The sequence below is a fragment of the Bos mutus genome, chromosome 7 (genome assembly GCF_027580195.1).
Source record: "Bos mutus isolate GX-2022 chromosome 7, NWIPB_WYAK_1.1, whole genome shotgun sequence".
In the NCBI taxonomy this organism is placed as follows: domain Eukaryota; kingdom Metazoa; phylum Chordata; class Mammalia; order Artiodactyla; family Bovidae; genus Bos; species Bos mutus.
In genome coordinates this window covers 2,115,520-2,142,100 of record NC_091623.1, presented here as the reverse complement: position 1 = coordinate 2,142,100, position 26,581 = coordinate 2,115,520, and the positions used below count along the sequence as shown (strand labels likewise).

Below are 26,581 nucleotides of genomic sequence, written 5' to 3'. Positions count from 1 at the left end.
TCCTGTGCATCATGAGACATAAATGTATAGCAGAGGAGCCATCCAACATTGCATCAGTAACTAGAACTTACAAATTTCATCTTTACAATAAGCTCTCATGAAAATATTGTCCTTATTTCAATATACACCCCTCAAAGGTAGATGGAAAAAATTAACATACAGGGATGCAAAAAGGGAAATACATATAGTCGTGAGTCTCATTATGGTTGAAAGCATTTAGAGCAAATGTTTCAAATAATGACATTACATAAGTGTATATTTTATGGCTTGTTTATATATTCATTAGTTAACTCATATTTGTCTTGTATCCACCAGGCCTACTATGTACCTGGAAAGAATTCAAGAGGAAAAGAAATATAGTCTCTTCTTCCAGGGGCTTTCCAACTATCATTTAAGTGCAGTTTAGTTACTCAGTCGTGTCCGACTCTTTGCAACCCCATGAACCTCAGCATGCCAGGCCTCCCTGTCCATCACCAACTCCCGGAGTTTACCCAAACTCATGTCCATTGAGTCGGTGATGCCATCCAACCATCTCATCCTCTGTTGTCCCCTTCTCTTCCTGCCTTCAATTTTTCCCAACATCAGGGTTTTTTCAAATGAGTCAGCTCTTCGAATCAGGTGGCCAAAATATTGGGAGTTTCACCTTCAACATCATTCTAACTATATGGATCTGAAAATAACCACATGGGCTAATTCAAGCACATAGAGCCCCTAGGACATATTTTGACATTCTTGTACACATATTCCACCAGCACACATGAACACTGACAAAAACCTGAAGTACATCACAGTGTTAATCATGGCTACCTTGAGGTGGTGAGATTTTACGTGATCTTTAAAAATTATATGTACTTCTTAAATAAAACAGCCCTATAAACCAAATATTTAATGATGTTCTGCAGTTTTTAGATTAAATATACTTTGTTAGGCACTAATGTCTGAAAGTTTGGAATATCTGCATATATAAAACTAACTTTCTATTTCACTAGAATATGCATCTGAATTAAGCCATCTCTTGGTTCTGTTGTGTACACCACATACACAGATATATATAGATACATCTGTTCAATAAATCATGAGATGCTGAAGACAAACTAAAATTCTCACACTACGAATGTATAACCACACAAGCACATGTGATTCCAATAAGCTGACAATGACAAGGTTCACTCAGGACTGCTTAATTTAGCATATCCACTAATAAACTTTGGTTTAGGATACCACCTAACGGCAGAAAAAAATTTTTCTTGAATCCTATTCTGCTTTGCTTCCTGAAGGTTGCTAAGTTTTATATTCTAGTTTACACTGATTTAGAAAATGTTTGCTCTTTATCAACGTATATAAACAGTTTGAAGTTTTCAACTTTCTTAAAAAGATCAAGCCCTTTCCATGCCTAACTTAGAATAATAAGCTGCTTTTTACAGTGGGAAAATGTGCCAAAGAAATACTCTAAAAGATTCTATTCTATCTTTAAATATTTAAATTTAGCCTAATTAAAATGCTCTCATTGAATCATTTTAATTAAGGGTTCTCAAATGCTTCTATACTCTATATCTTTATAATAACCACCCCAAACAGTTTATCTTTCTGAAAACATGGTGCTTATTAGAAATAAGTAAGCTAACTACCTAATTAGTTGCTAAAATCAACTCCAAATGCATGAATAGTGATAAACACTTTAAAAACTATACACATTTAATTTTTTTCAAGAAGTGCCTACCTGAACCTAGTGTTTGTTTCATGATTCAACAAAGAGGCAAAATATCTGGGATAATATAGAGCAGATAACCAATGTCTTAAGAAAAGAAATTTATTATTTACACCACTGAAATAGTCCCCCATAAGAACAATATATACCATGTTTATTTGAAAGAATCAGATTCCTTTCAAATAGAAGAACTCTATAAAGCAATACTGTCAACACAAAACAGTGGTCACATTACATATCTGCAGGCACAAGCATTGCAAATAAATTTTTTTTCATCTTATGGCTAGGTATTTTCACTGAAACACAGTGTCTGCACTTCTACAAGACAGAGCTGGAACAGAACAAAAACTTTTTGTTCATGCTTTTCAGGGCTGAACCAGTGATACATCCCATTTGAAAATGTACTGCTTTTAGGACAATGGTTTGAGGCAGGAGTGCTTCTACTTGGCCACCACAAAGAAACACACTCTAGTTCTGGACTTCCATTCCTCAGTCTTATGTTTACTATTTGTCATACTATGACATATGTGTATCACAGCAGACGTTTTCCAGTTTTATTCAAAGAACACTGACACACATACAGACCCAAATGAAACAGGTCAGAATGTAGAAATGTAAGTAGTGGAGTAAGAAGAGAAATTGTGTTTATGACAAAGGAATAAAGAAAAAAATCTTAGTGATTTTAAGCAAACCAAATTAAGTTCCTTACTAAGAACATTTCTTTTTTTGGTTTTAAAGAGAAAAACAGTAGTTTCAAGATGGGTTTGGGCTTAGACAACACATTGAGACAAAAACACAAGACATACTTGTTTCCAAAGTCACAAAATAACATTGTTAAGTATACATTTCTGCCACTTCGTGTGTGTGGGCGGGTGTGTGTGGTGTGGTCAGTACTCACTACTCTATGCTGGAGAAAATATTTTTTAAGAGTTACAGTATATTCATATGGGGGGAGCTTTTTTCTTTTTTGGCGTATTGCTATGATCTTCAAAAAATATAAAATTAAATTTACAAAAAAACTGGAAGACCAAGTATAAGCAGTTGGTATTTGCTGCAGTGTCCAGCACTATCATAAAGATCTTTAGCATAAAAGCGAGAAGTTGTTCCTGGATAATCAAGTATCTTCAATAACTGCCAGTACAGCTTGTAACTACTGTCCTTGCTTCTTTGAGAGATACCTGCAAGAAATCAAAATAAAGATGTCTAAGCTGTATTACACTGAATTCAAGTTAACAATCTAACACTCCTCCCCAAAGAAAGTTGCTTATTTTAATAACAAACCTTTTCAAGATAAGTAATAACTGTTAATAATCCCTAACATGCATTAGGAGAAGGCAATGGCAACCCACTCCAGCACTCTTGCCTGGAAAATCCCATGGACGGAGGAGCCTGGTAGGCTGCAGTCCATGGGGATGCGAAGAGTCGGGCACGACTGAGCGACTTCACTTTCATGCATTGGAGAAGGAAATGGCAACCCACTCCAGTATTCTTGCCTGGAGAATCCCAGGGACAGAGGAGCCTAGAGGGCTGCCGTCTATGGGGTCGCACAGAGTCAGACATGACTGAAGCAACTTAGCAGCAGCAGCAGCAGCAACATACATTAATTATGTGCCAAGTACTGTTCTAAACACATGCATTAATTTATTTAGTCCTCACAATATTCTATGAGGAGTTTTCAACGAGAATTTATTTCTATTTTACAGTCACAAGAGGTTAAGCAATTTGTCCAAGTTCATACAGCAAGAAAGTGGTGGAGTTCAGATTGAAAACAAGACTCTGGAGGCTGCACACTGTCACTACATACTGTCTTACTTCCAAATGTGAAACCAATGTATTAGCCAATATTATAAATTTCCCCCAAAACTCAAAGTCCATTTAATGATCTTCCTGCATAAAGGTAGTCAGCCAAAGCTGCTAAAGAACTCTGATCAAGAGTGTAAAGATGTTAATTCACTAAACAAACAAATTTTTCTTCATATTATTTTATAGGAGTGTGCAAACAAACTAAAATTTTTACATCTCTATTTCTCCCATTTATGAATTACTATACTCAGAGCTATGGGGGTGGAGAAAGAGTTCTTAAAATCAGGAGATCTAGATAAGTCTTGATGGTAAAACTTGCTCACAATGGTGTCTATTATTCCTATGACTTAGTTATTACACCATTTATAGGAACTGGGGATAAAAATGACAGTCCTAATATTATGAGACTCTAGTAAGAAGCATATTACAAGTTTATGTAAGTATATAAGTATATCTAAGTAAATAAGTGTATGAGTGATCTGAAAAGCCAAAAGTGTAATTCAGCCAGAGTGTTATATTACATGAAGTTTCTTTTGTTGCTGTATTAGTGAAATCCAATCTTTAAAGATCTACTTTGAAAAGAATACTTGCAGTACATAATCCTGTCCACACCTCCAGAGGTTTATCCTACAAAATCTTGATGTTTACATGCAATCTATGTGTAGATTTGTATTTAAATTTGTGCTCAGAAAAAAAGACTAGAAGACAAGACATCAAGCTAGTATCTTTCATAATCACAACCGTTTGCCTAAAGGAATTAATTTTCTAATTTTTCTGCTACAGAGAGGTTACTTGTAATTTTTAACAAAAAACATTTTAGCATATTTTATTTTATCCTGACATTATTTTACAGTATGAGAACAGGGACTACATTCTCATATGATTCATAAAAGAGTGACCCACTAAATGTTACAAAATAATTAACAGGTAGCATTAAAAACATGCACTAGCCTTTGAGAGCCTCTCTACTAAAGAAGTACCGAAGGTCTTAAGAGATGTGTTTATGAACAAGTCAGAGGTTAAGACGAAAGGGAAAAACAGTTCCAGGGGAGATGTCACTAGATTACAAAACAGCTTTAGAATTTACCCATTTTAAATAAAAAATAAGAGTTATGTGTATACCACAGATACCAGATAATTTTTTCATTCATTAACGTACAGATGAAATAAATGATTAAACAAATGACACTTACCTTTCCCAGTATTTGTGATTCAGGTCCAAAAAATCATCTAGTTTTGCTATTTCCTTGAGGTATTGGGTTAATTTTAAAAGTTCTTTGTCTTTATCTCGATTTAGGTGTGCTTTCATAAAAGGTCTTATCTATTAGCAAACAGACATTATCCAATAATTCACATTGCAGTAAGAAAAATAGTACAAACTTGTACATTTAAGTTACAGTCAAAGAAATTAATATCACCAAGGATGTCAATACTAAGAATTACTTTTATATTATCTCACTGACAGTCATGGTGTGTTTATAATAGAAGAGCCCTTCCACCTAATTTGTCTTCTATTAGCCTTTCAGTCTGAACTTGACAACACCAGCTATCTTACAGCACTTCAACCCTACATGGCTTCTCTACTTTGCAGAACTACTTAAGACTTTTCCCCCTTCTATCTAGTTGCTTCTTACTAATTAAATAATCTCATCCACGTCACTTCATTCATTAAAAAGGTACACAATACAAGCTTGATTTATAGAAGAGTGAGATAAACTTTTTTAAACCATAAATTTATTATTACAAATAATTTCAAAGACCAAAAACTGATAAAAAACTATCAGACAATAAAATGCAATATTACATATGCATTTAACCCCAGAAGTCCTCCACATAGTTGTTTTGTTATTTAAAAAAAAGAAAAGAAAACATTTAAATAAATTTAAAAAATCAACTTTGTATTATAATACTAGAGAATAAAACATCATTATCATATATTAGTATGGAAGAACAAACTAATGATGAAAAATAAATGTCTGATTATTTCACATCAGTATTTTTCTATTAAATTTTTATATAACTAAGATATTATGCATTGGTATAACCTGTTTTCACTCACATTTTATCATAAGTATTTTTCTTTATTATTAAAGTCTCTATTAAAATATTTTTAATTATATGAGTTTTTCCATAAAAAGTGGTCATGGTTTCTGAATTTTTAAGTTCAATATATTTTATTATGATAAAAAGTTCATTTCAAAAGCATCAAAGTCAGGATGATGGACAGGGTTGAAGACTATAATTAGTAAGGAATTTTATATTTTGACTTGAATGGTAGTTACACAAGTTCTCTGTAAAATAATGTTAAACTATACATTTTATGTACTTTTCTTTATGTTAAAGTTCTAATAGAGTTCTACTTTTTAAAACAACCTGCTCATCTATATACCACTCGATAGCATTTCATAAACCTTTAACTAATTTTAGATGAAATAATGTCTAGGATTTGCTGCAAAATATCAAAGAGAGGAAAACAGTTAAGGTATAGAGCAAACATTCATGAATTAACAAGTTGTTTAAATAGGATGATGCATACATGGGGGTTAATTTATACAATTCCAAGCAGTTCTATGTTTGAACTTTTCCATTATAAAAAAAAAATTGTTTTTAATCAAACATACTCCTATAAGAAGTGAATAAGTCATTTTAGTAAAATATTAATACATCCTTATCATGACTGAGAGAAAATGCACACTGGTCAATTTTACATAGGGACATTTAAAAATATGACATTTGATCACTGTTACATATTGAGAACAATGAGCCCATGGGAGTGTTACCGTGTCAATCAAGAGTAGAGGTTTAACAAGAATTTTTATATACTGTGTCATGGGAAAAACACAATAGCAGCTTGAAACCAACAGAAGAAAATACTCCCATACATCCCAGGTTCTACTTGCATCAAAACAGCTTAGGGCCAAGGACCTCCACAGCTGTGAGTCAGCGGGTGGCTGACTGGCACCAGTAAGAGCTGTCAGAATCTGCACAGATGCAAGCTCTTGTAGGAGATCCTACTTCCAAACAGGCAGTGCTGCTTCACAGCAGCAGCAGTGACTGCTGGAGATCAAGAAGAGTCTCCGCAGGGGCTTGCGTAAGCTCTGCAGCTAGGTATAAACAGGCATGATATCAGAATGTGGTGACATGAGTTTTTGCACAATCCTGGGCAATACTGTAATATTTTAAAGTATTTCCTCATGTAACTAAAGGTTGTAAAAGAAACATACTAACTTCTAAACTATTAACATACAATGTACCAAAGTGATTTCCAGTGTAAAAGCAGGAAAAGATTTAGACTGAAAGAGAAAGTACAGATTCAGTGCCTAATAAATAAGACTTTCAACCCAAGGCCCTACTAAGCTACTTTTACTTTCTAAACAATTGAATTGGTCTTAAGCACTATTAACAAAACTAAAATAACCCAAAGATTCTAGATCTAAAAGTTAAACCAGTTAAGTGGAAAAAATTGACTTCAACTGTTTCAGTATAATCACTGTTCCATTCTCAAGAATAATCTAAGTGATCAACATATATTATCCCTACTGCTGCATAACCAAAAAAACATTTTTAGGAACTTAAGAATATTTAGATGATCTACATTCTCTTATATTTCCACTTCCTTATATAGATAATAAAAGTGAAGTTCAGAGTAACTACTGTTTATGCATGACCGAAACTCAACTTCCTTAAGTTCAGTACTATATTTATAACTGACAAAGCCTCCTATGTTATATTTCAAACCTTAAGATTAACAAACTTTTATTATAAGAAGTTAACTACTTCAAAAATAAGCAGTCTTTAAAATCTCTGTGAAATCTTTGAGATTTCTACCAGAAGTATTATGAAACAGTGCTAACAAACACATAGTTTAAGAGTATTTCTCAATTTCAAAACCACTTCTATGTCAATGTGGGCAGAACATTAATTACTACTTTCTTAGAAGGAGTTTTCAAAAGGAGACATGAGAGAGATTACCTACAGAATGCTTAAAAATACCTCTCCTGAATTAGAATTTTTGGAGGTGGAAACTAATATATTTTTAGGAACTCCTTCAGTGATTCTACTGAGTACTCTGGTTAAAAAAAAAAAAAAATCTTGCTCTAAAGTACTAGAAATTTGTATCATCATCTTGCTGTATCCAGAGATGAGGAGGGCCCAAATGTCGGCTGGGAAAATGTTTCTTCTAAAAACACACATGAAAGTAATATTTTTTTTTTTAATTTAAGCTCTTCTCAAAAGTCATTCCCTGTCTTACTTACATGCAGAATCTAAGAAAAAACAAAAACAAAACAAAAACAAAACACACACACAAAACCAAGCTCATACCTAACAGAGAACAGAAAGAACAGATTGGTGGTTGCCAGAAATGGGTAGGTGGGAGAAACGAAGAAAGTCAAAAGGTACAAACCTCTAGGTATAAAATAAGTCATGGGGATATAAGGTAGAGCATAATAACTATAGTTAGTAATACCGTATTGCATACTTGAAAGCTGCTAAGAGAGTAGATCTTAAATGTTCTCATCACAAGAAAAAAAATAACTCTGTATGGTGACAGAAGTGTGGTGATCATTTCACAATTTATACAAATATCAAATCATAAACTATATTGTACACCTGAAACTAATATTATACCTCAACCAAAAAAAAATTTTAATCATTCCCTGAATACCATGATTTTACCTCCTTTCCAGTACAGATACCATTGGTTTCATACAAGATTCAGCTTAGACCAACTGAATCTTTGCTCAAGACTGAAGAATGTACTTTTGTGTCTTTTACCTGGTAAACCACACAGGGGAAAAGCACTTCTCCTAAAGCCTCAAACAGAAATCAGTTTTTTAAAGGGGAACATAACCACCAATCTATCCCTAGTACTTCTCTTCCAAGTCAAGAGTTTTTATATTTGTGACAATTCACTGCCTAGATTAATAAAAATTCCCTCAACTATCCTTCTTGTACACCGAAGACCACATCAATAGTCTGCAAGGATAGCTTCAAAAATGTATCTGCTTCAAGTTTTTCTCTTGTCTTTTAAAGTCATCAAGAATTCAGCTTGTGGAAAAGTTTAGGACTGAGATTAAAAATATCTTAGTGTCAGGATTTACACTTCAAATGGAGATTTCATTTGCATTAGTACCATAATATCAAGCTCTCTTTTCCATTTTCATATTGTACTGACACATTGGCAGTCACAGGTACCAAAAACTTTAAGTTTCAATTTCTCTCTCACCAATTTTACACTGCTCACACGGTAAAGAAACTGCCTGCAATGAAGGAGACCTGGTTCGATCCCTGGGTTGGAAAGATCCCCTGGAGGAGGGCATGGCAACCCACTCCAGTATTCTTGTCTGGAGAATCATCATGGACAGAGGAGCCTGGCAGGTTACAGTCCATGGGATCACATAGAGTAAGACATGACTTAAAGACTTAACAACAACAACAATCCTTAATCCAACAATGTCTGATGCTTTCACTTTTGATGCTGAAAGTCAATGTCAGTAAGCTCATGTTGTTCCTCAGAGCTTAGTGAAAATAAAACATCAACATGAGTTGGTTAACTAAGGAGATACCATGCGAAAGAGAAAATGTTCAATTTTATACGAATTTTTCTAAACATGTAAGTTCTTCTTGCCAACACATTACCTGAAAAAATGTATGAAATTCAATAGTGCTAAAGTTCTACTACATATACCAGCATATATGAGAATAGCAAGTAAATTATGTCTTACCTTTAGTCCATTCTGTGGGTTCATTAGAAAATTTCTTCCTATGTCATCAAACATGATGGTGTTTTTCTTGCTGTAAAACTCCGAAAACTTTCCCCATATAACACCAAGAGGCTTTACCTTAGAATAAAAACTTAGATTTAACTTAAATTTCATTAATAGTTCATCCTTTCTTAGAAGCAAAAATACTGCAAAATGCCTACAGAACTATGCCAGAGTGTTCCTTTACCACAAGACAGTGATGGCTCTGTGAACAGACCAGAACTGAGAGGCAACACACTTTAAGAGACAATGTATCTCCCAATGTTAACTTCTGAAAGGTCTGCTCATGTCTAATGGAACTAAGCCCATTATAACACTTTCAATAATTTTAACACAAAGATTTGGGATCAAAATAAGAGTATTTAATTTAAAAAGTAAGAATCTAGTAATTATTTAGAGTCTGCTGAGCAGTCTTATGTCCCCAGAACCTGAGGTTTCACTTGGGTTCTGTTTTCAAAACTAGCAAACCTTAACAACAATGTATCTGGCTCTTTTACTACAATATTTAAATATTTTGTAAAGCAAAAATTGACTTTCTCTTTAGTTCAGTAGTACAGGTGCACAATTTCTAGAGCATTTGACTGCTTAACTTCAAAAATACCATAATATGTAAATTCTTTCTTGTATTTCTGAATTCTTAAAATGAGCCTTCAAAAAGATAATTCCTCAGATATTCATATCTGTTGATACTTGCATAAATTCTCTGTAAAACCACATGAGAAGTAACAGTGATTGCCTATACGAAGGACAGTTAAGTGGCTGGAAGGTTCAGGACGGAGGAAGACTTTTCACTACATACTTTGTGAATCACGTGAACTTTTTTTATACATTCAAAAATTTTTTTAATACACTAACTTTTAGAAGTTAAAAGTTTTTTCTTTTAGAAGAAAAAGTACTTTTTGCTGAATGCAGGAGTCTCATTTGTGATACGAGATTACATGCTATTAACTATATGAAATTAAATGGTAGTAATAAATAGTGATAAGAGTTGTCATTTTAAAATGTTTTCTTTTTTCCTTCTATAGTTTATTTTAATATGGAGAAAGTCTCTTTTCCTATCTTAGCGTTCTTGCTACTACAAAAAATGTTATTGAAATATTTTAATGTCATTAAAATTTTATTTGCTGTATGTGTTTGCACTATCTGTTTACTACTGAAACAAACCCCCCAAATACTTGAAGACAAATATATTGGAACTGAAACAACAAACCAGATTTTTGGTTTTCCTAGCCAACATAAAGTCTCAAGAGATAAGACAAGAGCTCTATGACAGCCAGGGTTAGCAATCCTACATCCTCCTAAATAGAGCTGTCATTTTGTAATTAGGTCAAGCACTATATGTTCCCCAAAACATGCGCTACTTTGTTCTCAATTAGAGAAGTAACATTGCTGACTGTAGGGAAAAAAATTGTGAAAACACAAAAAAGGACAAAGGAAAAATTTTAAATATCTATAATCCAGTTAGTACCAAAGATTACAACTAGATATTCCGGTATATTTACCTCCAGTCTTTCTGATAAACAGCGGCAGCCTCAAAGAGTTCACAGATCTTTTGTTAAGCTAAGGGAAACCCTGAACCAAACAAAGGTTAAAAAACTATTTTCTAACAGTTTGCAAATACTGCTAAAATACTTCTTTCACTTTAATAATGTATCATGAAAAAATTTTAAAGCACTAAATACTACATCAAATAGTTAGCCGCATTCCATTAAATGGGTGAACAAAAATTTATACAATCAACTGTCTACCGTGGTGGGGATTTGTTTATTGAGGATTTCTTTTTATTCCTTTTTCATTATTAGAAACATTCCTATGTTTAACATTTGCCACACTTCTTTTCCCCGTTTAGATTTAGTAAATGTACCACTTCAGCAGATAATAAATTACATTTTCTCCTGATGTAGATTTAATTTCCTTTACTGAAAAATCCCCATGCACATAATTTGACTTAGGATGGACAATTTTAATACTGTCTCTTCTAAATTTTCCTAGTTTGCTAAGTTCTCCCCAATTCCTATTAGTCTGTGTGTTTCCAAAAGGCATGGAACCAGGTGTTCTCATCTCTTTATTCCCAACAGTGCCCATTGCAGGGCTTTGCAGATACTAGAAGTTCATAGTATGACTAGTTACTTCATGAGTAAACAAAGTGAAGAAACTTAATCTTTTTAAGCACAAATCTTTTTTGACGGTTCTTCTTATTTTCTTTAGGCCTTCACATACGTCACCCCAAAGACATGCATCATGATGTATCTGCTTTTATTTATCAGTTTCATATAGGCCAAGACAAGTATGTTCTGGTCTGTTTCTACTATCTTCCCTGAAGATATCCAGTATTTTTTCTCATCTACTCTGTCTCCTCTACACTGTTGGAGAAGGCAATGGCAAGCCACTCCAGTACTCTTGCCTAGAAAATCTCATGGACGGAGGAGCCTGGTAGGCTGCAGTCCACGGGGTCGCTACAAGTTGGACACGACTGAACGACTTCACTTTCACTTTTCACTTTCATGCATTGGGGAAGGAAATGGCAACCCACTCCAGTGTTCTTGCCTGGAGAATCCCAGGGATGGCGGAACCTGGTGGGCTGCCGCCTATGGGGTCCCACAGAGTCGGACACGACTGAAGCGACTTAGCAGCAGCAGTAGCAGCAGCATTCTGTCTTAAGCAACACTGTGCTGCTATCATCATAGGACAATTAACCATGACTTTTCCTGACAGCCCTTCCTTAAGCTTCTTAATTTTGTCACTAAAATTCAAATCTATTAACTTGAAATACAGCTTCCTCCGTCAAAACTCAACTGATACTTTATTATCCAGTCGGATTTCTAAACTCTTTGTGTAGTTTATTCCATAAATACAAATGCAAATAATATATCAGAAAACAAGCAAGTCTTTAAATAAAAGAAAAATGACTTCTTACATCTATTAATCCTCTCCTCGGAGTATGCACTGTTATCATAGCAGCACTGTCCAACATGAAGGTAATCTTGTAATTTGCATTTGTACTCACTCCCAGCTCCTATAAATATAAATGTTCACATGGTTAAAATATAATAATGTAGACAATCCCAGGCTTTATGAATAGCCCAGCATAATTTCCCATTATACCATCTTTCTATCCCCCTGGCTACCACATCTTGATCAACAACTGGCAAGCATTTTAGTTTCACTAAGCAGATTGAGTAAATGGTAGTCCAAAGAACTCTAGTCTATTTAGCTTCCAAATGAGGGGCCCTTTTCAATATACTACCAGAAACAGGTTACTTCCTAATTCACTATTTTAGAAGAGCATCACTCCTTTAAGCATCACATATCAGACAAAAGAAGGAAAATAAAGTGTTAGCATAAAATGAGGGAAAGAGGAACAGGAGCTTTGCTGTACTTTATCTTGAAAAAGACATAGGTAGGTAATCAAAGCAAATCACCACTAAGCAGACTTGAAAAACACCTCTAACTCCTGATATTGGCATTTGTTTTGGTACTAAATGTCCTCCAATCACAATGAAATTAATTCAGAATTTTCTAAAAAGACAAATGCAGTTTCAAAATGTTCTTAAATGGATTGTTTTCTAACACTTACTTTCATTTTAGCTTCAATCCACTTCATATTTGTTGCAGCTAAAACATGAGGAATGATAACACAATATATATGAAAAGTTTGAACTTAATTTAAAAAAATCTTTCTTCTGTATAAATTAGTTTCTAAGCAATACTAAAAGTTCAAATATACCACAAATAATCCCTAGCATAATTTATGGTTAATTTTCTTTTAATTATTTATAAAAACAAACTTATTTTACTGTGTCTTCAAGACAACAATTTTTAACTTTTCTCTAAAAGATACCAGTCACCAATGCTCAAAGGAACTCTGAACCTAGGAAATTCATAAATCAAGCCCTAATCACCCTTTAAAAAACAGCCCTGCTACTATTCTCCATCAGTTCTAAACTTGAATTTAGGGTGCCTGGATCTCCATTTTTTTCTATGTTCCCCCTGCCAGGTAACACACAGGTGGCGGGGGCGGGGGTTGTGTGGGTGGGGGCGTGTGTATGTATGTATGTCAATATAAGCAGATGAATATGTATGTATGTCAATATAAGCTAATGAAAATTACAATTTTTCCAGGTCTGGCAAACTTAGTGATCACTGAGTCGAGCAGCTTTTAACAAGTCTGGGACAACTAAATTCATAAACTGCATCTATGTTATGTACCTGCTCACTGTCAGTTACCAACCTCTTTGAGATCACTGACATTAAAATTCAACCTTCAGCTTCATGTGCATTACTCATCTCAAGTTACTGGACTTAAACTACATAGGTATTACAGAGTAAAATATTTCAAAAGGGAAAAAGGAGTTCAATTATTTAAAGTGTGTATACACATGCATGTATGTTATTTTTTAAGGGCAATTGAGGTACCTAAGTTCTTGGAATAAAAATCTTTAGCACACATAAAAGAACCAAAATCACCTTACACGCAAAATTGGTCAGCTGAACTAAAATTTTAGAGAATGATGTGTCTACAATGACAACAAATCATGTGATAGGGAAAAATAACTTTTTAATTCAGTATATATTTTGAATCTGTAATTCCCAGATGAAAAACAGATTCTCAGCTAATAAAAAGGATTTCTTAACTATTAAGCAATTATTACATGTCAGACACATTACTAGTTGCTATATCAATATTTTATTCTTATAACTATCCTGAAATATAGGTTTCCTTATCTTCATTTCTCAGATGAAGAAGCTAAGGCTCAGAGTGATTAACTGACCTGCCCAGTATCAGGAAGGTCAGAGCCAGAATTAAAACCTTAGTCTACTTAGCTATAAAATGAGATGCCCTTTTCAATGTACTACTATGAAATTTATAAAAATAACCTATTTTAAATATATGATTGTAAAAAGTTCTCAAAATCCCTAAGTCTACTCTAATAACATTTAGAGGATAAACGTTTTTCTCAAATGTCATCTCAGAAGTCAGAATTGCTGAACACAAAACTGTTTTTTAGGAAGCTTTCTCCTCTGTATCTTAAAAATCAGAAAATTATATGTTTAAGTATATATTTAGTTATAACAGATATGCACTCATGTTAGTACTAAACTATTGAAATACTCTGATTAATAAGAGAAAATACAAAGGAAATTTACAGACTGCAGAAGTATGTAGCCTCTATAATCAGTAACCTAATACAGTTAAATGTACCATCTTTAGCTGATGGGAGTTTATTAATTCACAATTAGGATAGCTCTTTTCTGCTTATGACATTGCCAAGAGAAAACTTAAAATGTTTATGGGAAGGTAAGATATAAATCAATACACCACTCCCCTTTCCTTTTCAGAAAATCATGCCACAAAAAAAATAATGTCACCTCAACTGAACAGTGTGCTCAGTAATGCAGTAAATTTACTTTTCTGGAGCAAACTCACTCTTGTCATAGACCTACAAGTTCCTGGGATGGCAGACCACAACTGAGTCACACTGCTTTAACCCACTTATTAATTTTCCCTAAGTAAATTCACATTGCCTTTATTTCTGAACTATATCACTGTAAATTTTTTTTAATACATATGTTTCTCTAATGTTCTGAGACTAGAATAATGAAGAAAGGAGAAAGCAACAGTATACTAAAACATCAAAGATTCTATAGGAAATATCAGAAAGAAAAGATCCTTATCAAAGTGGGGTCTTGTAAAAACAGGCCATTTTATTTCACACTATAAACTACTCTCATCCTATATTTAAGTATTTCAGTGGTATTGGCAAATACATGTATACGTTCACACTGTGATGAAAGTATCAAACATGCTTCATCAGAAATTTGCAAAATAAAATTTAAGTCACATTTTATAAAGCAAAGTAATATAAGCAACAACCTTATTTTCATGAAAATCTAAACAAGAAATACAGCTTACACCAAATAACAATGTCATAATCCTCATATGCAGATGTTAGGAATTCATGAAGATATGGCCGCATTAATTCTACCCCAGTCTCTGCACAAGACCTATGGTCTAAAAGAAAATCAGTTAGAAATGATGATTAGTTTATTATCATGGACAAGTATCTAACATCAATTAAACTTCTGAAATATAACAGAAACACTCAAAATACTAACTACTTCGGACTAACTTCTATCAGCTGACAGAGGGACATCTTCAAAGCACACGATTCACTATTCTTGCTCCAACTTTAACTGATCAATTCTGTTCAATTTGCAGAGTCAATACCCAGAATTCAGGCTTATATAATAAACAGTACGTTTTCTTCTAATCTCTAAAACATAGATCTTATTTTAGGATATGAAAAACAAACTAGGGCCAGATATACTCACTTTTTAGCCATTCACCTTCCAAATATAATCATATTTCACCAAAATAACAGATTCAATTAATTTACCAATCAAATTTTAAAATAAATGTACACTAACTTATGACATGTACTTAAAGGTTAGGATTAGAGGTAAATATGATCATTTTAATGTCAGGAGTTAACTAATTATTTCTGGCAATATTAAAGGATGACATGAATATCTTTTTTTGTTGACATGAAGTATCAAATGTCAAATTCTTAAATTCAAGAATCTGTTTTGAACATAACAGAAAACCAGAAATAAACTATCAAAAATGATTTTTAAATAATCCTCATAAAATGTTAATAAATAGGTAACGGCTTTATTAAAGTATCACGTATTCACAAACTAGAAAATCACCAGACCAAAAAATACATATATTTAACTCACAATGAATACAAAATGATTGAAATGTTGAACATATCATTAAGTAAACATGAAAAGGATATACATATAAATATCCAGGAAATTAACACATAAAAAAAGATCTCTGGATCTTGGGATTACATATGACTTCTTTTTTTTGCTTACAATAAATGATTTACTTTTAAAATAAAAAGAAATGCTTTCAAGTAATTCGTAGTGCAAGGAAAACACAAAAGGGGAAAATGCTGTTACGGGTAACAGACGATGAAGCACCGTTTCAGCTGACTTACCAAATAATGTATAATCAACATCTAGTACCAAAAGTTTTTTCCCTTCCCTGGGAGGATTCAAAATTTCCACTTTGTACTCTTTTACTCTGCGGGAAATTTTCAGTAGGTTTTCCTCCCTAATGAAAAATAAAATCAGACGAAAAGATTCACTTTTTCTTGTATTACAACCAATTCCCTTTGATGATGAAAAGCACTCACCTATTTTCTACTTCAACTACTTCATCTTCAATATCAAAGTCGTTAACAACGTCATCATTGTCAGGAGGTGGACCTAAGACATCTTCCTATTAAGACGAAAAACAGTATTGCTTTACCATATTATCTTTAACATAACAAATATATGCATAGCATAAAAAATTAAGAGATACAAATTGAGTCCAAAAGTCTTGCAAGCACGCGCTATGGGAAAACGTCCACATTTTACATATGTTCACTGGGCAGATTTACCACGTTAAATTTGACCATTATCACTACTACTATACTAAAAGCTGCCTGTGTACACGGAAAAGTTCCCCAGTGTTTGCTTTCTGCTGAGTTAATACCACATTCACTGTGCAGTTTTTACTTTCTATTGACTATTAAACTGACAATTTTACCACAATTAAAACTATGATGTAACAGTGTGATATAAATCATAATATCTTCAGCCTCGGTGGCTCAGTGGTAAAGAATCCACCTGTAATGAAGGAAACGTGGGTTTGATCCCTGGGTCGGGAAGATCCCCTGGAGGAGGAACTGGCAACCCACTCCGGTATTCTTGCCAGAAAAATCCCATGGACAGAGGAGTCTGGAGGGTCGCAAAGAGTCGGACATGACTGAGCGACTAAGCACACACGCATCTTCAATGGGACAAATGTAACAAAAGTAAACATTTACCAAGCTCTCCTCACGAGTTCCCATCATCATGATTTTAGTATTTGGTTTCAGTTTGAGAGCTCCAAGCTTAACATCATTTTCTGCAGGTTTGCCTACAATACAAGCAAATGACTGTTTTCTCACTAAAGTTCAGGTGCTGATTTCACTATCCCATTATACAAAACCCTAACATTAAAAGATTCCACAGCAGGTTCTTTTCCCTTAAATTAATAAACGATTACTGCTGAATTAGCAGTTTCTAACACACTATGAAGAGCAATTAATACAAGGTTGGGTTTTTTCCCCCAACTCCGTCTTAGAGGAACATCTTTAATTCAACTAACTAAATAAACTCATGTTTTATTCTTATTCTGTTGTTCAAGATGAAAATAACTGTTTTCCGGAAAGTCCTGAAAATTGACTGCCTGGGATAACTGTAGATTTACTGCTACTCAGAACTCACTCTTCAATGATAAAACAAACAAAAACACCTTAAAAGTGCCTTTTAACTGAATATGAACATTGCTGATAATTTCTAAATCATTATTACTTTCAAAAGAGAAAAGGTTATTTGGAGAGAGTAAAAGGCCCAAGCTGTAATGAAAAGACTGTACTAGAAGACAGATATTACAAATTACACTCTTTACCTGGGACTTCCATGTCCAAGGTTTAACAAGCAAACATCAACCGTCAGAGGAAATCAACAGTAATCTTAATAGTGGTGTTATTTCCAAGTATCCTTAAATACTCTTATTGTATCACTAAAATAGTTTAAGGGATATCCCTATCAAAGAAACCTCCAGGGGGAAAGACTTATTAAGGTGAACTGGTAATAGCTAATATAAAGATTTATAAATATATCAATGCAATAAATTTGAAGAAGGAAGAAAATTACCTTTAACTTTGAGCCCAAGTAACTTCTGGCGTTCTGGTAGCACTCCTGTAAGGGTCTTCAGAAACTGTTTGAGATCCAGCACAGTATCATCTTCCGAAAGTGTGGTCACTGAATATTCCTGTCCACCCCATTTTACAATGATAGGAAGAGCCATCTTTGAAACATATGATAAGGCAGTTTTCCTTCTGAAAAAGATACCTAGAAAGAAAACCATATACATGTTGAAACAGACGTATCAAAGATATCATGGTCATACAGCAGAAACTAACACAACGTTGCAAAGCAACTATATTCAACAAAAATTTTTAAAAAGATGTATCAAAGCTCTAAGTCTTATAAACTGCATCCTTTGAGTCCTATTTTACAACTTGATGGTACAGAAACAGGATTTTCTACTTATAGAAATGTTATCAGAACACCAAAAGTTATTAGGAGTCAAAGTTAAAATTCCTCCATGCTCCCAACTTTTAGCTTAGTTACAACCCTCTAATATTCTATCAGATTATTCCTGTTTGGAAAGCTGCAATCATGAACTACATATTAGGTTTGTGCTACAGGCAAATTCCTCCATGATGGACCATCCATGTTCATTTACCATTTGCAAGGTAGGACAGTGAGTTGTTAAGAGCACAAACTGTTGAGTCAGATTACCTGAGTTTGGAGTTCAGGAATCCCACTTATTAGCTATTTAACCTTAGAAAGTTAATTGACTCTTAGTGCCTAGGTTTCCTCATCAGTAAAATAGGGATGATAATACTACCTACTTCTCAAGGTTCATGAGGAGTAAGTTAATTTTTGTAAGTCACATACTACCTGGCACATAGGTAGCACTATGCAAGTAAGTATTGGTTAAATAGTTTCAAAAATTAGAACTGCAGTGTTTTAGGCACAGCATTAAACAAATGGTAAATGGCCATTATTTATTTCAGATTTAATAAACAGGGCTTCCCTAATAGCTCATTTGGTAAAGAATCCGCCTGCAATGCAGGAGATCCCAGTTCAATTCCTGGGTCAGGAAGATCCACTAGAGAAGGCATAGGCTAGCCACTCCAGTATTCTTGGGCTTCCCTTGTGGCTCAGCTGGTAAAGAAACCGCCTGCAATGCGGGAGACCTGGATTCGATCCCTGGGTTGGGAAGATCCCCTGGAGAAAGGAAAGGCTACCCACTCCAGTATTCTGGCCTAGAGAATTCCATAGATTGTATAGTCAGACACAACTGAGCGATTTTCACTTTCACTTTTTCACAGGGGATGAGATGGTTGGATGGCATCACTGACTCGATGCATATGAGTTTAAGCAAGCTCCGGGAGTTGGTGATGGACAGGGAAGCCTTGCGTGCTGCAGTTCATGGGGGTCACAGAGTCGGATACAACTGAGTGATTGAACTGAACTGAATACACAGAACAGTTTTTACACAATCTCATTTAACAAGGTTGTTTGGTAAGAACTGTCTCTCTTTCACTGTGAAGGAAACAGAGAGTTTAGAAGTGAAGTGAAAGTCGCTCAGTTGTGTCCGACTCTTTGTGACCCCATGGACTATACAGTCCATGGAATTCTCTAGGAGTTCAGGGAGGTTATGTAATTGGCTTATGCACAAACAGCTGATAAATGAACAGGTCTTCTGACTAAATCTCAAGTTTCTTCCCCTTGTGTCTCTCTTGAATTGAACTTAAGGTACCAAAGATCAGTAAATACAAAACCCACAGGCACAGATAAAGTACACAAAGATTATACAGCAGCTGCCACTCATCAATGATAGCAGGTAGGTCTTCCCCGCCATAAAGCTTTCTACCAGTTTTCATGTTTGTTCCCCCAGCAGGTCAGAGAACTAGATCTTTTTCATCTCAAAGTAGTGGTATTTCCAAATGCTGTCATAATATATTATGACTGCACTCTTCAAGTATTACAACCAACAAGAAAGAAGGCAAATTCTGAATCTTAACATGCAAATGTAATTTGGAAACTCAAGATGTCTTCAGCATGCCCATTGAAAAGAGCACCATAAATTCACTTACATTCATTCTATGTTTATAACCTGCTCTACAAGAAGGTATGCTACTTTAGAGCAATGTATTCTATTTGGCAAGAACGTGCTCTAACAAATGCTATACTCCTCAAAAAAAAAGCCAAATAGGCCTTTTGTGTCAAACTGAAATACCATTTAAATATTATTTTTCTGTGAGAAGTGGAAATAAAAATGAAAACTTACAAGAGCTAGGAATGCAAACAGTGCTAATACAGCACGTTGTATTGGGCAGAACAAAACATTTGAAGCGAGATCACCTCAACTCTAGGTGGGTGCAGACAAATCATTGTGCCTCTAGATGAGTGTTCTCAAAGTGTGGTCCCCAGACCATTCAACAGCACTGACCCCACTTGGTAACTTGTTAGAAATGTAACTGGGCCTGGAAAGAAGAGACCTAGCACTTCGTGTTTTAACAATCCCTGTTGCCACCTCCCCCCCATCTTTGAGGCATCTTAAAGTTAGAGAGGCTCTTCAATTTTCTCAGCCTTAAAAAAGAAAATGTGCCAGATGGCATGGGCTCTGCGTGCTTAGTAAAGCAGTATACAAATGTTACATATCACCTATGCCACAAGTGGATTTCCAAACTGACAACTGCTCTAAAGGACTAGGCACAATAAAACAAATACCATAAAAAAGTGTAATGCAAAAGCCCTTAAAAGTGTTTTTCAAAGTTATACTGAACTTTACTCCTTGAATATTTAGATTATTCACAAGAATGGAGCAATGCAATGCAAATGCACGAGTCATTTTCTGTTTTCACATTTGGCCTTTCCCTACACAATTCTAATGTTTTGTGTCATTCCAGATCTTATCAGATTTATAAAGTGAAAAACGATTTTGGGGGTAGGTATGGCGATCCAACCAAAATAAGTTAGCAAGGAACATACCTTTATGGTGGTGAAACTACGGTCAAGAACGGCTGTCTGGATAAATTCTTCCAACCTAACATACAGTGGTGACTTGTCTAGTCAAGGTAGTAATGTTTACCATGACAATAGCGTTAAGCCCTGCAATAACAGCTGTGACAGCACTTATAAGCGATACAAATGGTGGTGAAAATAGAAAAATTATAATATGCTCGACAATTTTATTGAATAATCTCATTTAATCTTCACAATCCTAAAGTGACAACTACTGTCTTCACTATACAGACTAGAAATTTGAAAAAGAAAAACAAGCTGCTCCAGACCACACAACTAAAAAGTAGCAAAGGCGGTCAATTTGAAAGGACCTTCAGCTTTAGGAATTGAGGGGAATTAACTTTTCAACCTGCCTACTATTGAAGAACTGCCAACTCGTTCTCTGGACAGCACGGCTGCAGCAACTGCGAGCGAGTGCAGAGAAGCAGCTGCTAGGGGACAGCACAGAAGACAGGCAGAGACCCCCAAAACCCAGAAGGGCTGAGATACGTTCAACAGGGAGGGGGAAGAAATGGACAAACCCCAGACGAGAGAGGAATGAGACGGGAGGACGCAAAAACCCACAGAGGCGCGGAAAGCCCTCCACCCAGGCGAGGAGGCTGGATGCGAGGGTGGCGGCCCCTGTGATGAGCGGGCCGAGGCCGAAGGCCTGGGCCGCGCACGGACCAGGGTAGCCGCGGGCGGGACGCCCTAATGCAGCCCCAGCCGGCCTGCCAGGCCACAGTGAAGGTCGCGCACCGAGGACAGCAAAGCTGCGGTCCTCCAGCCCAACGGTGTTTCCGCGGGTAGTGGGCAGGGATGCCCAGCGTTCCCTCACCTGGAGCACAGCTGAATCGACAACAGCGGATGCAGGAACCGACCGCAGAGGAGCCCACGGCGACCGGAAGTGAGAGACGGGGACCGGAACCGGCTAACGAACCGGAAGTTAGAGTTTGAAACGGAAGCGCGCCAGAGACGGGACAATCTCTTCCTTTGTTTCTCTTCGTGTAGTCATACTACGTAGTCGCCGCCAAGAACTGCCTCGCCGCGACGAGGGAAGCAGGCCTTTCGGAGACTGTGACCGGTGTACACACACCTGCGACGCCTAGCTGGCTGTGGGCGCGCGCCAGTTCTGCGCATGCGTCCCGCTGGCGGGCTCTTGGGCGGGAGCCGCGGGAGTATGACGTCTGTGGTATTATTTCGACAAAGTCGAAGCTGGTTCGGAGGCAGTGCACTGAGGCTTACTCAGGTGAACGGAGATCCTCGTGGGAGACGGGCCTAGGACTCGTGTGGCTTTGTCATGTTCCGAATGAGGCCTAAAAGGTGATGTTTGAGGACTGAGGACTTGAGAACTCGACCTGTCACCAGGGGCCACTAACACTAGTAATTTCAGGAGTTAAGAATTCTACCCGTTTTACCCAATCTCAGAAGAAACAGGATCGTCAAGAAAGGGGCAAGCCCAAGTCTCAGAGAATCATGCAAGCTGATCTCGTTATAAGAGCTGCCATCGAGATTACTGTAGTCTTGTATTGAATTATGTCTACCTGCCCATTGCCACCTCCATTACCACTTCCCTCATAATGCTAAGAAAGCCAATTACAAACCCTAACAAAAGAATTACAGACTTTAATGAAAATATGGAGCACCCGCTATCTGGTACAGCGAATTCCCAACGTGCATCCCTTTATGTTAAGCAGGAAAATAATAATAAGTGCCCACTAGATTGTTGTCCGGAGAAGGCAATGGCACCCCACTCCAGTACTCTTGCCTGGAAAATCCTATGGATGGAGGAGCCTGGTGGGCTACAGTCCATGGGGTCGCTGAGAGTCGGACACGACTGAGCGACTTCACTTTCACTTTTCACTCTTATGCATTGGAGAAGGAAATGGAAACCCACTCCAGTGTTCTTGCCTTGAGAATCCCAGGGACAGGGGAGCCTGGTGGGCTGCCGTCTATGGGGTCGCACAGAGTCGGAAACGACTGAAGCTACTTGGCAGCAGCAGCAGATTGTTGTCTGTGGCGGCAAATGTATTAGGCTTTGAAAAGCAAGGGAAAAGGTGAAAATAATATTGGCCTCTACGTATGCACTAGTCGGGGCTTCCCTTGTGTCTCAGCTGATGAAAGAATCTGCCCGCAATGCGGGAGACCTGGATTGGGAAGATTGCCCTGGAGAAGGAAAAGGTTACTCACTCCAGTATTCTGGCCTGGAGAATCCCATGGACTCTACAGTCGCAAAGAGTCGGACAGGACTGAGCGACTTTCACTCACATGCACTAGTCGAATTACTTGTATTTTCTTTCTTCTTGATAGCATGTAACTGATCCATGTTTCCCTTTTGGCTGTTGGAAAGGGGAGCAAAGAGCCAGGTTTTGTGTCTTAACAGTTTTAATTAAGACACAAGAACTCTGTTTCCTCCCCCTTTTTGGTAATTCTTATTGCACTAGTAATGATAGCTGCTCATTTTTCTTAATGAAGCGTATTTGCAAAAAAATATTCCCTCTAATTTTAAAAAAATAAGAAAGGGAAAACCCAAAATTAATGGAATTTGTACAAAAGTCACATATTAGCAATCTAGCTAAAGAGATGGTCAAAATACGAAGGACTAGGCAATGAATTACCTTTCACCCCAATGTTTTTTGCTTTATTCAGGTTCTAAACAGCTTCTTAGGCTATGGTTTTTCCATTAGTTATGTATGGATGTGGGAGTTGGACTGTAAAGAAAGCTGAGTGCCGAAGAATTGATGCTTTTGAACTGTGGTGTTGGAGAAGACTCTTGAGAGTCCCTTGGACTGCAAGGAGATCCAACCAGTCCATTCTAAAGGAGATCAGTCCTGGGTGTTCTTTGGAAGGACTGATGCTAAAGCTGAAACTCCAGTACTTTGGCCACCTCATGCGAAGAGTTGACTCATTGGAAAAGACTCTGATGCTGGGAAGGATTGGGGGCAGGAGGAGAAGGGGATGACAGAGGATGAGATGGCTGGATGGCATCACTGACTTGATGGACGTGAGTTTGAGTGAACTCTGGGAGTTGGTGATGGACAGGGAGGCCTGGCGTGCTGCAATTCATGGGGTTGAAAAGAGACACGACTGAGCGACTGAACTGAACTGAACTGAACTGAAACAGCTTCTTGGCAACTTTGTATTTTTGCCATTGCAGTTAGAGAAGACTGTTTCTGTTAACATCAGTTAAAAACATTTTTAAGCTTCACTATTTCTAAGCAACAAAATTCACAAGGAGGTTCTTTTTAATCACAGAATAGACATTGTACAAAGGGTCTGATAAGTCTCTTATTACTAAATGTAAATAATTTAATAATTATAAATTACCTAGCCAAGTGTTTAACAGTAGTATTTCTCAGAGAATAATGGTTGTGGAGTATTTTACAAATGGTTCATGTAACAGATGATTTTTAATTATGCCCATACCTCAGTTCCTCCAAGTCTGTTTATATTTAGCTAAACATTCATTAAATCAAAAATAATGTTGAGAAAACACTTGAGGTCAATTGAAAGATATCATTTGAGTAAAAGAACTGGACTTGGTAACTAGGAAAGAATATAATACAATGGACCTAAAAAAGGACTCACAGCAACTCACAATTGCCAATAAGAGAAAAATTAAATGTCAGCCTGCTCTTGCTCACTAGAGTTGATCTTCTAATGGATGATACACTTGTGCCTCATTCATCCTTCCCTGCAGCCACTGAAGGTGCCTGGGAATTACCCCATAGGGTTTGATAGATTATCAGGTCTAAGAGACTAAAAAGAAATATGTAACAGTTTCACAAAATCTGATATCACAGTGAAGATTTCACAGTGAAGATAAACTGATATCACAGTGACTATGCTGGGATTGGAGGACAAAAAGACATTCCTGACCCCCAGCTGGAAAGCTGTCACCCTGTTTGCATCTCCATCTTTCTCTTTACTTCCTTCCCTTTCTCAGGCCATTTTCTTCCTCTCTTTCCAGTTGAAAAACATCCTCTAATTTCTTAAAAAATGCAGTGCACTGTAGCACTTTGTCTCTCTCTTTGAATGTTTGTACACTTGTTTTTTCCCTGACTTCAGTCAGTTTGCTGAAAATGGTTAGAATCTGCCTCATAGAACCGACTCTGCAGGCCCTCAACTCACCCCTGGCAAGAGTACTACTGCATGTATCTACTCATCTTGCTTTCCCAAATGACTACTTAAAATCTCAACTCTCTTCCAACCTCAGATCTTCTGATTTATATCCTTACTTTTGGTAGATGACATTGTCTTGTATTTTGCTAAGGAAATAAGCAGTCTCAAAGAGGAATTGCCTGAACTTCAGACCTCTAAATCTACAAACTGAATTATAGCTTTACTTGTCCTCACTTCCTATGCTTGTTTCAATGTGGCATTTTCCTTTTACCTGAAACCAATTCATATTTGTGCTGTGGCTCCTTCTATTTCAGGAAGCTTTCATAGAAAATCAGTTATCCCTCTCTCTTGCTGTGGTATTTTTAACCTCTTTTCTCTCTGCAGTCTCATTTCTATTAATAATAAACATGCCGTGGTATCTTGCCATAACTACTATCCTCTCTTTTCACAGTTGGGCATTTCAAAGCATTGTTTGCATTTGTCTAAACTTGACATTATAATTGTGTATTTCTTTCAGTTTGTTTAGTGACAGTTTTTACTATACTGTAAGCTTTCTGAGGAAATGGATGTCTGCTCTATTCACTACTATATTCTCAGAGCCTCACATGATGGTGGCTAAAGAAGGTACTCAAATAAATACTTGGAAATGAAAAATAAATGAAAAGAATTTCAAGTAATGAGATATATATACAATATATATTAATATATATAGTATACATATTATACATATAATAGTACACACTGGTGATTATAATTATTATAATTTGTAAATGACTTTGGATGCACAGGAACGTTCTGAAATACACACCAAATGTTAACCATTCATGGCACCATAAGTGAATGAAAGAAATCACATGATGGCATCATAGAGCAGGTGAGTTTCACCTTATTTGTATTTTTCTGTAGTTGAATTTTTTATAATAATTTTACATTCTTTTTCTCTCTTATTAAAAACAGTACAGGGACTTCCCTGGCAGTCCAGTGGTTAAAACTACACACTTCTACTGCAGGGAGCACAGGCTCAATCCCTATTAGGGAAACTAAGATCCCACATGCCCTGTAGCATGTCCCCCCCCAAAAAAAAAACAATAGCAAAAATAATACAGACATGTCCTTACCACTATTTTTATGCCTATCTTTAAAAACCTTTTCTGTACTTTAGGTAAGGGTATACAGTTTATACATGATATTTTAAAATAATTGTAGATTTATAGGAGGTTTCAAAAAGAGATCATGTGTACCTTTACCCAGTTTTTTTCTAATGATCACATCTTAGATAATTATAGTATAATATCAAAACCAGGACATTGACATTGCTACAATATGTGTGCATGTAATTCTATGCCATTTTATCGTATAGATTCACACAGCCACTACTGCAATCGATACAGAACTCTTCCATCACCACAAAGATACCCCGTGTGCTGCATCTTCATACTCACAGAAACCACCATTTCTTTCACCATTTCTAACCCTCGATCACTAATGTTTTTCTGATTTT

General features: G+C 36.2%; 1 protein-coding gene across 1 annotated transcript; it reads right to left on the bottom strand.

Annotated features, from left to right (window-relative positions):
- Nucleotides 1-1,794: 1,794 nt before the first annotated feature.
- On the bottom strand, nt 1,795-23,164 carry UBLCP1 (ubiquitin like domain containing CTD phosphatase 1). The gene is made up of 11 exons (XM_005897514.3): nt 21,797-23,164; nt 18,034-18,231; nt 17,160-17,251; nt 16,482-16,567; nt 16,284-16,399; nt 15,191-15,289; nt 12,854-12,891; nt 12,194-12,292; nt 9,238-9,354; nt 4,705-4,832; nt 1,795-2,886 (listed from the first exon to the last, which is right to left on the bottom strand). Exons 2-11 carry the CDS (start codon nt 18,185-18,187, stop codon nt 2,859-2,861), a joined length of 957 nt encoding a protein of 318 aa, XP_005897576.1. The 5' UTR covers nt 18,188-18,231; nt 21,797-23,164; the 3' UTR covers nt 1,795-2,858.
- Between the last annotated feature and the right edge of the window lie 3,417 nt (nt 23,165-26,581).

Coding starts and splice junctions, on each gene's coding strand:
- UBLCP1 (XM_005897514.3), bottom strand. CDS start 18,187: ATGGCTCTTCCTATCATTGTAAAATGGGGTGGACAGGAATATTCAGTG. Junction 16,400..16,481: donor GTAGTTGAAGTAGAAAATAG/GTGAGTGCTTTT, acceptor ATTTTTCATTAG/GGAGGAAAACCTACTGAAAA. Junction 12,892..15,190: donor TTATGACATTGTTATTTGGT/GTAAGCTGTATT, acceptor CTCATGTTTTAG/CTGCAACAAATATGAAGTGG.